Consider the following 16,169-nt stretch of genomic DNA (forward strand, 5'->3'; position numbering starts at 1 on the left):
TTGTATTTTTTGATATGCATGAATTAATCCATCTTGAAATTTTGAATGAATTGTACATGATTAGATGTTCTTTAGAGCTTTTTCAAATTTCACCACTCGTAGTTTCTTTTGGGTATCATGATGCATCCTATCAGAATAATGAAATTGCTTGTCAAAATATATTTTAAATTTTGTAAAACGTGAAATTTTAAATCCACTAACCTACTTGTTGAATATGAAACGAAATCAAGAACATATTACTGATTATTATGATCTGAAATCCGTCCATATTTTCTTTAGGTGTCGTAAGTTGCCAAAGGCCCTAAAGGAGTGGCAGGCCTATGAGGATTTGCGTAAGACTATTGACGACTTCAATGAAACTTGTCCACTGTTAGAGATGATGGCTAATAAAGCCATGCAAGAACGACATTGGCAACGTATATCCCAACTGACTGGACATCAACTGGATGTAGAAGCTGATAACTTTATGTTACGTGATTTAATGAAAGCACCACTCCTACCTAATAAAGAAGATATTGAAGATATCTGTATCTCAGCTGTTAAAGAAAAGGATATTGAAGCTAAACTGAAAGTAGTTATTAATGACTGGAGTGCTCAGAACTTTGAGTTTGCTAATTTTAAAACTAGAGGAGAACTTCTGTTGAAGGGTAAGATATTTATATTGGAGATTTTGAAACTTGCTAAGGAAAGCAAAAGTTTGAGCAATAAAAGCTCATCAGATGCTGTTGACACATAATTTGAGTATTAAATTATTTATCAGTACAACTTATTTGGAACAATCAACAAAAATATTTCATGATACTAAGATTTGACTCAAGAGTTTATTGTACAGTTATCACACATATTCAGTAATATAAAAGAATTATTACTTTAAACTAGAATGTGAGTTTCAGTTAATAATAATTGTTACTTTTAAAACCAGGATGGATCTGTGTCAGTTTGTAAGAATTGGTCGTAGTAGCATTATGATTTATTTAGAAATAATGTTTAAAAAGTTTCAATGTCTACCAATATGTTTTGTTTTAATCACAATATATTTGTTCTACAGGTGATACTATTGGTGAAACTGTGGCTCTAATGGAAGACAGTTTAATGATGTTGGGTTCACTTCTCAGTAACAGGTATTCAAATATTCTACTAATCTATCATTTTATTCCTTTAAACATTGTGGCATCAAATGTTCTCTCAGACTTACCATTCTAACTTATAACTACTCATAACTCAATAAATCAAGGCTTCAGTAATAATATTATCTACCTTGAAAGACAATTTAATGACACTTGCTATTTTGGGGTTACTAGTCATTAGACATGCATAGATAATCTAGTCAATCTTTGATCCATAATTTGGCTATGTGCTGTCTTTGGCCAAACCTAACCTTTTCCATAACTCAGTATTTGTTCTTTTGTATACCAGGTATAATGCTCCATTTAAACCAAAGATCCAAGAATGGGTACAGAAACTAACTGGTACTACAGAGATTATTGAGAATTGGTTGGTGGTACAGAACTTATGGATCTATCTAGAAGCTGTATTTGTCGGTGGTGATATTGCTAAACAATTGCCACAGGTGAGACACAATTCTGTGATATTCTGAAAAGTCTGATGTTGCTTTTCTCCAACTCAGCATTCATGAACTGAATGATTGTATATCATTAAAATTGTATTTTTTATGTATGTATGTTTTGTATGCCTTTCTGTCATGGACCACAGAGAGAACTGACACATCTCAATATTATCATCCGTATCAACATCCCAAAGAAGAAATCCATACGCTGACAATGGTTTCAATAGTAAACCAACCGTAAGTTAGCTTGTTTTCTTGAAGAAGCTGTCACATATTATGGACATAATTATATCATAAACAAATTTTTCAAAAGCTTTATCTTATTACAGGAAGCCAAAAGATTCAGTAATATTGACAAGTCATGGCAGAAAATCATGCAGAAGGCTCATGAAAATACCAATGTTGTCGCCTGCTGTGTTGGTGATGATACTCTTGGACAACTCTTACCACATTTACTGGAACAGCTCGAGATCTGTCAGAAATCGTTGTCTGGTTATCTAGAGAAAAAACGTCTTCTCTTCCCTCGATTCTTCTTCGTATCTGATCCCGCTTTACTGGAGATTCTGGGTCAGGCCAGTGATTCTCACACCATTCAGGTGAGTGCAAACATTTCTTTTCTGTATGGAGTAGTAACTAGCATGTTCCATCTCTGAAACATAACCTAATGCCGCTGTCCTGGCAAAATTTCCCTCATGGCACCCTGCATGGCGTTGCCCGTCTTCATTAGCCCACAAGGTGCAGAAGAGTAGGATGTAAAACTCCATTCGTTTCATTTTATTTCTGAAACATAACTATCATGGACTTCTAATTTGGAAGAAATATTGTATATTTTGAATCAGATTAAAAATGCTAGTCCACAGTAAACATTTACCACTTTACCATTTTAACACAAAATAGGATCTTAGTGGTCAGATATGCTTTGTTGAAACTTGTAGACTAGACTAGTATACATGCTCTATTGTATATTGTAGAACCATCTACTGTCAGTATTTGATAATACTAGAACTGTAACATTTGATGAGAAGGTATATGATAAGATACTGGAGATTAATTCTCAAGAAGGTGAAAGTATTCCTTTAGATCAACCTGTCATGGCACAGGTAAGTAACTGATTAGTTTATTTCTTTAAAGGATGTCCATTTTTCACAGTAATTGATAACTTTTTTTAAATATATCTGCTCTTGAGGCAGGACATTTTCTTATGTTACATTATTCTCAGTTTCATCTTCTCATCGTCCATTATCTCTTACTTGGTGAAACAGAAATGAATTCAAACATCAGCTCCGAGCTGCTATCATAAAGAAAACCTCTTAAATCCTCAAGACATCTATATCCAAATCCATATAAATGGGTCAATGCTGCTGTCTACATGAAAACATTACTCATTGCACACTGTATCTTTTTTGGTCAAAAAAGATGGGATTAAAAACTCTTTCTCTACATTGTTATAATATGTATATTGTAGGGTAATGTAGAGGTCTGGCTAGGAGAACTATTAAATACCAGTAGAAGATCAGTCCATGGTGTTATTAAAACAGCCTCTGTCTCTATAACAGATAGTAGTTTTAATCTACTGGAATTTGAATCTCACTTTCCATCACAGGTATGTACTTACTAGTGTTCTTGAGAGCAAGGTGCCCGGTTGTCTACTTAGGATAAAGTGCAGGGACTTGAACATCCTTCCAACAAGTAACCAATTCAAATTCCCTGACCAATTTTTGAAACTTGACCTGATGTAGCCTCTCTGCTCACTCCATTCAAGAAGTAGATCATTTGTGAATCAGCCATGCCCTTAGTTGGTAATCAAAAAGTCAGTATTGTTAGATAAATAAAATGCTGAATGGTCAAGGGTAAAATAGGCACTAGCACCTTAAAGTCAAGATGTCAGACCAGAACTAATATGATATGATTTTGTTTTCTTTCTAGATTGGATTATTGGGTATTCAGATGATCTGGACCAGAGACTCTGAAGATGCCATCAATAATGCTCGTGTTGATAAAAAGATTATGGCTAGCACCAATCAGAAATTCTTAGACATGTTGAATATTCTTATTGATCAAACAACACAGGAACTGACCAAGATGGAGAGAACCAAGTTTGAAACTTTGATTACTATTCATGTACATCAGAAAGATATCTTTGAAGAATTGGTAAGTCATGTCTGGGAAAATTTCAGAATGTTTTGTGTTCATATAGCTTGGCTCTAGTCTATTGATAAATGAATAAAATTGATTTTGAATTCAGTTTGAAGACATAGTTAGATAAATTGAAATTCCCTTAAATCTCTTCAATTGTAGTAAGCTGTTGGTTCCTTGTTTGCATGGTTAAATAAAATTTGATAATTTTATCACTGTTGAAAATATTTATTTGTTTATTTATTACAGTACAAGAATCATGTAAAATCTCTGAATGATTTTGAATGGTTGAAACAGTCCAGATTTTATTTTAAAGAAGATACTGACCAATGTATTATTTCTATCACTGACGTAGATTTCTCGTATCAGAATGAGTTTTTAGGTTGTACTGATCGTTTGGTCATTACACCATTGACTGACAGGTAATTTAACACTTTTATTCTATGAGATAATATGGGTCGCTGTATAACGGGCAAATTGGCGGAATTCCCTCATTGCAAACTCTTTGTTACCATTCTTCATTGGCCTAAAGAATACCTGAGAGGGACATGTGAAACTTCAATAAGTCATCAAGGATTGGAACATAACACTTCCATTGGATTACCCATTTCTTAGGATATTTGTCCAGTTGGATTTGAAATATTTGTCTGGCATTATCGTTTCAGATGTTACATCACCTTATCCCAAGCTTTAGGTATGGCTTTAGGAGGTGCTCCTGCTGGCCCTGCCGGTACTGGTAAAACAGAGACTACCAAAGATATGGGAAGATGTTTAGGAAAATATGTTGTAGTATTTAATTGTTCAGATCAGATGGATTACAGAGGATTGGGTCGTATCTACAAAGGTAAGGACAGATTTCTATCTTCATTGGTTATCTGAATCAGATATCTAATCTGATGTGTAGAGTAATTTAGACCATTATTTGGTGTGCTATATGTGGTTTTGGCTACTTTCATAGTTTTGACCATCTTCTCTCTTTGCACTACATGCTGTTCCATTCTATGACACTGGACCCTTTTCCTAAAAATTTGTTGATCAAATTTGTCATAACTATGTTATTTTTCAATTCTCCATATTTTTATCGTAATTTTCTTTGTGGAACAGGGCCCTGGGCTATTATAACATCTCTTGATGTCTTTGGTGTTATTTCCAGGTTTAGCCCAAGCTGGTGCTTGGGGTTGTTTTGATGAGTTTAACCGTATTGAGTTACCAGTATTGTCTGTAGCTGCCCAACAGATTGCTATTGTCTTAGCCTGTAAAAAGGAACGTAAATCTCAGTTTATCTTTACTGATGGTGATAATGTTGATATGGATCCTGAATTTGGTATCTTCTTGACTATGGTAAGTTACCTTGTTCTGAACAATAGTTGAAAAAGTGGATCTCACTCTGTAAGGAATTAAGAGATAGCTTGTTCTGTTTGGATTTGTAGGACACAAAAACACAATTTTCTTTAAGGTTTTCTCACACTCATATTCCATGGAATGATTTATAAAATATAATTTCCTTTACAGAACCCTGGTTATGCTGGTCGTCAAGAATTGCCTGAAAATTTAAAGATTAATTTCCGTACAGTTGCTATGATGGTACCAGATAGAGCTATTATTATCAGAGTCAAACTGGCTAGTTGTGGTTTCATGCAGAACGTGGTATTAGCCAAGAAATTCTATACTTTATACAAACTTTGTGAGGAACAGTTGAGTAAACAGGTAAATACTGAATTATTTTCTGACTAAAAAAAAACCATATCTAATGGGGATTTTAAATCAATTTTTTATTCTTTATCTGAATGAATTGGTTACTGGTACTCTGCCTGAAGTGTTTAATCTCAACATACTTTCTCTTTTTTTAGGTCCATTATGATTTTGGTTTGAGAAATATTCTGTCTGTATTACGTACATTGGGAGCGTTCAAAAGATCCAACCCAGAAGATAGTGAAGCTACTATTGTCATGAGAGTCTTGAGAGATATGAACTTGTCTAAATTGGTTGATGAAGATGAACCATTGTTTATGTCTCTGATTGAAGATCTGTTCCCTGGTATGACTTTAGATAAAGCTGGTTATCCAGATATAGAGGCTGCTATACAAAAACAGGTAGGTTACCCCCCTTTTGCTTCTTCGTTCTCCCTAATGCTCTTGTTGGGATTGAATTGAAGGAAATATTTTTGTCAAAATTAATCACTTTCTGTAGATTTTTCACTTGTTCATCAAGCAAATTGGGAGTTTGTGAAATTATTTGACAGAGAAAACAGTGATCCCTAGTTTGGTATCACAAAGGAATTGAATTTAGACATATATAAATTTCTTTTTTCAAGGTTGAACAAGCTGGTTTGATTCATCATGATCCTTGGATATTGAAATTGATTCAACTGTACGAAACCCAGAGAGTCAGACACGGTATGATGGCTCTAGGTCCTACTGGTGCTGGTAAAACTAAATGTATCCAGGTTTTGATGAAATCAATGACTGAATGTGGTACACCACATAAAGAAATGAGGATGAATCCTAAAGCTATTACTGCACCACAGATGTTTGGTAGATTGGATGTATCCACTAATGATTGGACTGATGGTATCTTCTCCACACTCTGGAGACGTACACACAAAGCTAAGAAAGTGAGTGATCTAACCATCTTCTTAGATAATTTTGAAAAGACCATATCAGTGTTATTTAATCATCTACCTTAACTGAGTAGAGCATAGGACTGTTATCTATGCTATTCATCGAAGAAAGCCAAGCTAATCAGTTTTAGTTGTCTGTTGGTGTCTACCTCGATTGCCTATAGAAAGATTTTTGGATGATTTGCTTCTTATCTTTGTCATATTTGATTCCTAGAGTGTATATGTGACTCTATTTCTATTACAGGGAGAACATATCTGGCTTGTATTAGATGGACCAGTAGATGCTATCTGGATTGAGAATTTAAACTCTGTATTAGATGATAATAAAACATTAACTCTAGCTAATGGTGATCGTATTCCAATGGCTCCTAACACTAAGATTATATTTGAAGTACATAATATTGATAATGCTTCCCCAGCTACTGTATCTAGAAATGGTATGGTGTTCATGTCTAGTTCTGTCTTGGACTGGAATCCAATTCTCAGAGGTAAGATGACTTGGTCCTATAGCAAAATATTTTTTAAGAGTGGATTTTTATCAAGTTAAATTCACATAGGATGGCCGTTGTTTCTTTAACTAAAAAAGACTTTCACCCATCACGTATAACAATACTAATGGATTATGGTGTTTAGTATAGCGTGTAACTAGCTGATTTCTCATTCATTCATTCATTGATTCATATATTAATTATAATTATAGGTTGGTTGACTAACAGACCTCCACAACAGAAAGAGATTATATTTGATTGTTTTGAGAAAGTTTTCCCTCAGCTCTATGCCTACATCACCCAATCACTAGAGCCTAAAATGGATGTAAGTACACACAACTTTTTTAAAGCATCTTTGCTAGTAAAGAAATGGAAATAGATCTTAGTAATAATGATATATTTGATATTGTGAGAATTGTAACAAAGTAATAATAAAAAAAAATTTATATCATAATTGCAAGCAATAAAGTAATAATGATATTGTGAAAATACTAAAAACACTATTTCTATAACTGTAGGTATTAGAATGTAGTTATATAAGACAAGCTATAGATCTATTGGAAGGTTTGATACCTAAAGCTGATGATAATAAAGAAATATCTCGAGATCACCTACAGAAACTGATAGTCTTCTCTATGATGTGGTCTCTTGGTTCCTTGTTAGAACTGGCAGATAGGAAAAAGGTAAGTGACTTCTTCAATCATAAATCGTGCTTGTGCTTCCAAGCAGTATAGGTGAACATTTTTAATATCAAAGTAACAATCTATGGCAATAAATCAGAAGAACATTCAATTCTTATAGCTAGAGTTATTATTATTCATGAATTGTTCGTAAATTTCTAATTTATTCTCTTTTACTAGATGGAAGAATGGTTGAAAAAGAACTCTGATCTGCCTCTACCACCAGCTTCAGGAGAGATGACTATATTTGAATATACAGTTAATGGTGAGACAGGAGAGTGGCAGCCGTGGTCTGATAGAGTAAGTTTTGTTGTCCAAAATTGTTTATTTTAGAGGTCCACCATTTGGACTTGCATACAAACATGCTTGTAACACTTTATCTTGTCAAGTACTAAACCATGAGCTTCAAAACTTACCTCTTCTGTGATATCAGATAACTGGAAGTGGATATTAACACAAACAGGTTTATGGACATACCAATTATGGCACTATTGCTTTAATTGCTTGGAACTTATTGTTTTGCATGCCTTAAATGTGCCTCTAATTTTGGTTGTTACTTAAGACTTTTCATTGACATGGATCCTGACGACAATATTGGTTGTTAATTTCAGGTACCAGATTATGAATATCCTGTAGATTCCACGCCAGAATATACCTCTATCTTGGTACCTAACGTAGACAATGTGAGAACAGACTTCTTGATAGAAACAATTTCTAAACAGGGAAAGTCAGTCTTACTCATTGGAGAACAGGTTAGTAGAATGCCATTTGTAGCTTTTGATTTCTTTTGTGGCAAGCCTGATATGGTGTGCATGCCAGTCATCAGAGAGTGGGGGAGACCTACATACTGCTTGGCATGTTTGATTTTAACATGGCAATTTGATTAAATTCTCCCCTCCTATTGGCCTACTGTATATCTGTGTAAAACCTGTGAATATAATAAATATTTATATTTTTTGTTCTCTAGGGTACAGCCAAAACTGTTATGGTACAAGGTTATTGTGGTAAATATGATCCTGAAGATCATCTCTTTAAAAGCTTCAATTTCTCCAGTGCCACAACTACACAGATGTTTCAGGTAAGTTCAATTCTTTCTTTTTCTTTTTGCTTGTTTTTGATGCAGAGTGAAGATGCTGACATGTATAGATCAACCCACCATTGGCTGTGCATGTTTACAGTTCCTCACCAGTTGGCATGTTTTCCTTTTTCCCTTCTGCATGAAATAAATATCTGAAGGAGACATTGATTTTTTAGTAAAATAATGTATTGATATTTTGATTTTTACAGAGAACTATTGAAAGCTATGTTGATAAACGTATGGGTACCACCTATGGTCCACCAGCTGGTAAAAAGATGACAGTATTTGTTGATGATATTAATATGCCTATTATTAATGAATGGGGTGATCAGGTAATTATTCAAACAGTTCCTTGTTTAATTCATTTCCTAGACTGCTACAAACAAGATCTATATTATCTTATGATTCTGCTGCCCTATGCAATCTTCAAATTTTCTTTCTTGAGATGCTCAATAACATTACCATATTATGAGCCAGTTATGTTGTGGAAATCATTCATCTTCACTGTCAAAACCTGTTTTTAAAGGACTTCACTAGTGATTTTTCATCAGTGAAGCATTGGTTGCTTATTCTGGATCCTGGATGCAATTCTGTGACAGAACTGTTAATAGTAATTTTGTTGAATTAAAGTATTAATTATTTAAATTCCAGGTTACCAATGAAATCACAAGACAGATGATGGAATATAAAGGATTTTTTAATCTAGAGAAACCTGGTGAATTTACCAATATAGTTGATATACAGGTTATAGCTGCTATGATTCATCCTGGTGGTGGTAGAAACGACATACCACAACGTCTCAAACGTGCTTTTAATATCTTCAACTGTACTTTACCAGCCAACTCTTCTATTGATAAAATCTTCTTTACTGTTGGTAATGGACATTTCGTAAAGGTAAGTTCTTAATGTAACTGATAATCTGTTATCATAATGCATATATTAATTTCTTGGATCCGGGGAAAATTCAGTTGAGTGATTGAGCTTGGCTGAGGCATTATTTGACTATGTTCGGAATATCAGATCTGTGCTTGCTTTCCCGCTATTTCTATGTTTAGCAGTCCTAAATAATGCAGAGAAATTCTGATTTAAAGCTCACATTCTTTTCATTTTAATCATGTAATGAAATATTTTCTTGTTCAGGAAAGAGGATTTGACGATGATATTGGACAACTTGTAAAGAGTCTAGTACCAGCAACCCGTAAATTATGGCAGAAAGTCAAAGTTAAGATGCTACCAACTCCTGCCAAGTTTCACTATGTCTTTAATTTGAGAGATCTTAGTAGAATTTGGCAGGGTATGCTTAATACCACTTGCGAGGTCGTTAAGAATACCAGTGTATTGATGTCCCTTTGGAAACATGAGTGTACCAGAGTTATCTGTGATAGATTTGTAGATCTTGCTGATAAAGACTGGTTTGATAAAACTCTTAAGCAGGTACATATCTTTCTTTAATTCTTATATTTCACAGTTTACAAGCAAATTATCACTTATGACAAAGCAAAACATGTCTGGCTGTGTTCATTAAAGATCCTTCAATATACAAAATGATGCTACTGTTCAGACTAAATTTCCCTATTATATGCATGCTCTTGGCAATTGTCCAAGGTGTAGAAAGCAATATATTGGTCTTCATTTTATATGTATTAACTTCCAAACATTACCAATATCAAGTTGAATTATTTTTCATTTATAGGTAGCAGAAGAAGAATGTGGTTCCGTTGCTAATAGTATGGATCCAGAACCATACTTTGTGGACTTTATGAGAGAAGCTCCAGAACCAACTGGTGATGAACCAGATGATGCTGATTTGGATGCTCCAAAAGTCTATGAACCAATTGCTTCTTTAGATGCCCTCGCTGAACGACTTTCTACCTATCAACAACAATATAATGAAAGTATACGTGGCAGTAAGATGGATTTGGTCTTCTTCAAGGTGAGTGGGACAAAATATTGTGTTCGACTTGTGTCATACCATATACTTTAGATCTAGAATGCATATACAGTTTAGGACCCTCGGTAGTGATGCAAAATTATCATTGGATCAAAATTATTCCCAATGTGCAGAAAAGTAGAACAATAACCTGAATTCATGTATTTTTACGACTTATTGTATGTCATTAAATGATTTCTATTCAGACATGTTTTGACCTTCTGAATTTCATTTACAGGATGCCATGACTAACTTAGTAAAGATATCACGTATTATAAGAACACCAAGAGGACATGCTCTATTAGTAGGTGTAGGTGGTTCAGGAAAACAATGTCTCACTAGACTAGCTTCCTTTATAGCTGGTTATTCTACCTTCCAAATTACATTAACAAGGTATGTCTATCAACAAATATTTGTATTCAGTTGAGTTTCAGTCAGCTACGTTTTTATGAATCATTAGGTGTAGCTAGAAGGAGCCACAGAATTGTCAAGTTGGCCCACAGGCAATTCTAATTCTTATGTTGTTAATGTTACCAATTTGTAATAAGTTGAATATTATAATCTGATTGTGTTTCTGATGCATGCTTGCAGACAGAAATCTAATCTATAATTTGTATATTGCAGATCATACAATGTAACCAATCTACTGGAAGATTTAAAGAACCTGTACAGAACAGCTGGTCAACAAGGAAAGGGTGTAACATTCTTATTTACTGATAATGAAATTAAAGATGAAGCTTTCTTGGAATATATGAATAACATTCTATCATCTGGTGAAGTCTCGGGTCTGTTTGCTCGAGATGAAATGGATGAAATTACTCAAGAATTAATTGCTGTTATGAAGAAAGAGTTTCCAAGACGACCACCAACAGCTGAGAATCTGTATGATTATTATTTGAGTCGAGTTAGACGTAATCTCCATGTTTCTCTCTGTTTCTCACCGGTAAGAATTCTGCAGTTTTCAAATTTTTTGAAATTTAAATTGTTGCATTTTAGTCTAAAGACATTAATGGTAAACAAAGATTGAAAAGCCACTGCTTGCTCAAGATAAGTCTGTTGGGAAAATTAGGAAGTTCAGAAAAAATGACACCACTGTCCTTTCGAAAAACAATATTGCCGGTATTTAATAGACAATTTTCAGACTTAATTTTAATCTGTATTCTGTATATCCACAGGTTGGTGAGAAATTCCGTAACAGATCATTGAAGTTTCCAGGTTTGATATCTGGTTGTACTATGGATTGGTTCCAGAGATGGCCTAAAGATGCTTTAGTTGCTGTATCTAATCATTTCTTACAAGATTTTGATATATCTTGTACACCAACTGTCAAACAGGCTGTAGTGGATACTATGGGTTCATTCCAGGTTAGAATATACTCCCATTTTTCAATATAAATGACCATCTGAAGGAAAGATTACATATAAATAGAGGGTTACTATTTCATTACTGAATTTTGTTAACATCAAATTTGACTGAGTAAATAAGTCCATAAGACAGTAATCACATATGATCACTGTAGAACTGCAGCAGTAGATGATGAAGTGGATGATATTAACAACTTATGACCCTGACGGGAGTAAAGGCATTATCTCTTATCAGCTTAAATATCATCTGGACATGTATTGTGATTTGTGATGTCCATCCTGTTCTCAAATGTTCTTAAATCATTGTTTTTTTATTTCAGGATTCTGTGTCTGAAGTTTGTGTAGACTACTTCCAGCGGTACCGTCGTCAGACCCACGTCACCCCCAAATCATACCTCTCTTTCTTAGCTGGTTATAAGGTTATTTATGCTGAGAAAAAAGAAGAAATTGGTGTGTTAGCTAACAGAATGGACACTGGTCTGAAAAAACTGATTGAAGCCTCAGAATCGGTCAATGTATTAAAGAAAGAATTAGCTGTCAAAGAAAAGGAATTAGCTGTTGCCTCTAAGAAAGCTGATGAAGTATTAGCTGTTGTAACTGTTAAAGCACAAGCTGCTGAAAAAGTCAAAGCTCAAGTACAGAAAGTAAAGGATAAAGCCCAGGCCATTGTAGATGCTATTTCGGTAAGTTCAACTTGAAAGTTCAATCAGAAACACATAAGGTACCTTTTATGAGCATAAATAAAGTGTATGATATTGATACACCTGTCAATGATGCAGGTTAAAGATATTGACATAACAAAACAATCCTTCGTGTTCAAGACGGTGACAAAGAAAAATTAATAAATCTAATGGTTAATGCCACTGTCCTGGCAAATCCTTGTTATAAAGTCTTTGTTTTAAGACTTTATTATTTTGTTCTATTGTAGGCTGATAAAGCAGTAGCTATGGGTAAATTAGAAGCAGCAAAACCTGCTCTAGAGGCTGCTGAAGCAGCTTTACAGACAATCAAACCTGCTCATATATCTACTGGTAGGTATTTAATTTACTTCCTTATAACATACCAACTGTCTGCAACTTCATGGCCTCCTTTCACTGTCAGAGTTAGTCAGAATAGTAGGACCTTTCCTTCATTTCATTTTGGATATTTGTATTTGATATTTGTATTTGATATTTGTATTTGTATTTTGATACAGTTTGCTTTGAGATTTTGCTGTATAGTAGGACCTTCCTTCGGTTCATTTCAGTATTTCTACCCATCTAAAATGCTTAATATTTTAATTTCAGTGAGAAAATTGGGAAAACCACCTCATCTTATTATGAGAATTATGGACTGTGTCATTATATTGTTTCAAGTGAAAATTGATCCAATAACAATGGATCCAGAAAGACCTTGTATGAAGCCGTCTTGGGGTGAAGCTTTAAAACTCATGTCTAAATCTAATTTCTTGCCATCACTTCTTAACTTCCAAAAGGTAAGACTTTATTGTGGAAGAAATATGAATTTCCAAATTTTGCTATGAGAGAACACAAAGCACAAAAGTTATAAATGAACAAAAAGAAAGTTCAAGGTGCTCAGTTAATGTCAAAATGTTTCTAAAGGTTTCATTTTGGACATTATTTTTTTTCAATTTCAAAATGGTTGATTCGATACTTTTAGGATTTGATTAATGAAGAAACAGTAGAATTGATGCAGCCATATTTAAATATGGAAGATTACAGTGTTGAAACAGCCAAGAAAGTCTGTGGTGATGTAGCTGGTTTAGCTTCTTGGACTGAAGCTATGGCTATCTTCTATGGTATTAACAAGGAGGTCTTGCCATTGAAAGCTAACTTGACTGTACAAGAAGCTCGATTGAATGTAGCTATGAAGGATTTGGGTGATGCTCAAGCTCAGCTTGATGAAAAACAAGCTGAGTTGGATGCTGTACAAGCTCAGTTTGATGAAGCCATGTCACAGAAACAGGTAATTGGCTATTTCTATTAATCTATTAACTTTAAGCTCTTAAAAGAGCTTTTTAAGATTTGAGCTCCAGCTCTGGAGGTTATAGTTCTCTCAGAATACTTGGTTCAACACAGCAGCTGGGTTTGTTTGTTGTCAGAAGTAGACTTGGCATTTCATTCATAGATAAGCGCACCGAATACTTATGCTCATTACTGCATCAGTCCGCCATTATCCTCGGTCAGGGGTTGCTCTCTCTAGTTGTTTCCAATGGATTTAATAAATTGTATTATTTTCAGGCTCTGATGGATGATGCTGATGCATGTAGAAGAAAGATGAACAATGCTGAAGCTCTGATTAATGGTCTGTCAGGAGAACGAGTCAGATGGACAGAAGCTAGTAAAAGCTTTGAGTCACAGATTGTCAGACTAGTTGGTGATGTCTTGTTGGCTACTGGCTTCTTGTCCTATACTGGTCCCTTCAATCAGGAGTTCCGAACCATTATGATGAAAACATGGAAGAAGGAAATGGTTCATGCCAAGATTCCATTTAGTGATGTAAGTTCTGGAATTTTTGGGAAACTTTTCTGAACTTTGATAATAACAAAAATGGTAAAATGGCTGTGAATGCTATTTATTAATGCATGCAGATCTGTGCCTGATCATGACAACTAAGCCAAGTATTTGACCTTCTGATTGAATTAAGATACAAAATTATTTTATTAATGTCAAAACACTCTCATAAAGACCCTAACAAATTGGTATGAAGGCTAGATGCACCCTCTTTGTAGCCATGTTATTCTCAAGAAGCACAAGATATATATAGATAAACTATTTCTGACATCTATTAACTCGATGTGCATACAGGCAGCATTACAGGATGATTCTTGTCACTACTTACCTCTCAATGTATATTTGTATTGTAGGATGTAAATGTAGTCAGTATGTTAGTGGTGAACACGACTATTAGCGAATGGAATCTACAAGGTTTACCCAATGATGAACTGTCTATACAGAATGGTCTGATTGTAACAAAAGCCTCACGTTACCCATTACTTATTGATCCTCAAGGTCAGGGCAAGAGTTGGATCAAAAATAGAGAAAAGGAACATGATCTACAGGTAACTTGAATTTTCAAATTTTATCCAAAGAAAATGACAAGGCAACATTGATTCTTGTGGTTGAAAATGATTTACCATCTTGATGTACTTTTGATGATTAGCCAGTTATGAGGAGAAAGGTAAGGATAACAAGCAAGGTTTGTAAAGGAGCCTTTCTACCAGGTTGTCCATGGTCAAACCTCTTGGTATTGATCTTTTCTTGTCATATAGATTTGTTTGTCATTAATGTAATATTTTTCCATTACAGTTGACAGCTTTGAATCATAAATATTTCCGTACCCATCTTGAGGACAGTTTATCACTAGGACGTCCATTACTGATAGAAGATGTAGGAGAGGAGTTAGATCCTGCTCTTGATAATGTTCTAGAGAAAAACTTTATCAAATCTGGAAAATCACTTAAGGTATGGCTCATTAAAATTATTCTTAGCTTTGTGGACTCCTCTCTCTTGCACAGGATGCCGAGTTGATCAAGTTAGAACATTATTATCAATAGTGTCTGTAATATATTAATGTCACTTTTTGACATAACCAGAAATTTTTATCTTAACATTGATGTGATCCTAGCCTTTTTGCAAGGGCTTGTGGCCTTCATATTTTGCATATCAACTATATTTAATATGTAAATTTTAGGTAAAAGTAGGAGATAAAGAAGTAGATGTGATGCCAGGATTTAGACTGTATGTAACAACTAAACTAGCTAATCCTGCCTATACACCAGAAGTCTCAGCTAGAACCTCAATTATAGATTTCACTGTTACTATCAAAGGATTAGAAGACCAACTGTTAGGTGTTGTCATCTTGACAGAGAAACAAGTAAGCAATTAACGTATCAAATGATTAGTGCAGTATTCGTATCAAAGGCTTAAGACTTAGATTTGAAATTGTGTCATTTCTAAGACATTCTTTCTTTTATATATAGCTGATGGTTAGGTCTCACTGCTGCATTACTATTAATGTTTAATCCTTTGGACTCATTTTGTGCACAAATTAACGAAAGATAAAGCAGATTGGTGCCAAATTCTTGGCTTTCTCTCGTTGCACACTGCAGGGAGTTAAATTTATTCTTTTGAAAAGTATTCAATTTGACATTTTCGTGTTTTATTAAGACATGACTGGTTGACATGGTCCAATAAATAATGATTATTTGTACCTTCTACTCAATTAATGAACTTTCACCATATACATTGAATATTACAGGAACTGGAAGCTGAAAGAACAAATCTATTAGAAGAAGTAACCAATA

At 34.4% G+C, this 16,169-nt stretch overlaps 1 protein-coding gene across 1 annotated transcript in view; it reads left to right on the plus strand.

The window, feature by feature from the left end:
• LOTGIDRAFT_154478 (hypothetical protein) overlaps positions 1-16,169 on the plus strand; it is a gene marked incomplete at both ends in the record, with an annotated part of 37,230 nt that overhangs the window by 16,302 nt on the left and 4,759 nt on the right. Inside the window, 35 exons of the mRNA XM_009062148.1 lie at positions 280-647; positions 1,049-1,121; positions 1,417-1,570; positions 1,897-2,163; positions 2,539-2,667; positions 3,033-3,170; positions 3,494-3,718; positions 3,953-4,125; positions 4,369-4,547; positions 4,857-5,044; positions 5,216-5,410; positions 5,554-5,796; positions 6,018-6,317; positions 6,568-6,811; positions 7,024-7,136; positions 7,330-7,494; positions 7,672-7,791; positions 8,103-8,243; positions 8,459-8,569; positions 8,779-8,901; positions 9,221-9,463; positions 9,710-10,003; positions 10,263-10,502; positions 10,738-10,892; positions 11,124-11,442; positions 11,675-11,863; positions 12,184-12,546; positions 12,792-12,894; positions 13,150-13,337; positions 13,523-13,828; positions 14,104-14,361; positions 14,730-14,924; positions 15,172-15,327; positions 15,557-15,739; positions 16,124-16,159. Of these exons, the coding sequence (XP_009060396.1) occupies positions 280-647; positions 1,049-1,121; positions 1,417-1,570; positions 1,897-2,163; positions 2,539-2,667; positions 3,033-3,170; positions 3,494-3,718; positions 3,953-4,125; positions 4,369-4,547; positions 4,857-5,044; positions 5,216-5,410; positions 5,554-5,796; positions 6,018-6,317; positions 6,568-6,811; positions 7,024-7,136; positions 7,330-7,494; positions 7,672-7,791; positions 8,103-8,243; positions 8,459-8,569; positions 8,779-8,901; positions 9,221-9,463; positions 9,710-10,003; positions 10,263-10,502; positions 10,738-10,892; positions 11,124-11,442; positions 11,675-11,863; positions 12,184-12,546; positions 12,792-12,894; positions 13,150-13,337; positions 13,523-13,828; positions 14,104-14,361; positions 14,730-14,924; positions 15,172-15,327; positions 15,557-15,739; positions 16,124-16,159 (6,877 nt within the window). The remainder of the gene's footprint in view (positions 1-279; positions 648-1,048; positions 1,122-1,416; positions 1,571-1,896; positions 2,164-2,538; positions 2,668-3,032; positions 3,171-3,493; positions 3,719-3,952; positions 4,126-4,368; positions 4,548-4,856; positions 5,045-5,215; positions 5,411-5,553; positions 5,797-6,017; positions 6,318-6,567; positions 6,812-7,023; positions 7,137-7,329; positions 7,495-7,671; positions 7,792-8,102; positions 8,244-8,458; positions 8,570-8,778; positions 8,902-9,220; positions 9,464-9,709; positions 10,004-10,262; positions 10,503-10,737; positions 10,893-11,123; positions 11,443-11,674; positions 11,864-12,183; positions 12,547-12,791; positions 12,895-13,149; positions 13,338-13,522; positions 13,829-14,103; positions 14,362-14,729; positions 14,925-15,171; positions 15,328-15,556; positions 15,740-16,123; positions 16,160-16,169) is intronic.

Source organism: Lottia gigantea (assembly GCF_000327385.1).
Source record: "Lottia gigantea unplaced genomic scaffold LOTGIsca_5, whole genome shotgun sequence".
In the NCBI taxonomy this organism is placed as follows: domain Eukaryota; kingdom Metazoa; phylum Mollusca; class Gastropoda; family Lottiidae; genus Lottia; species Lottia gigantea.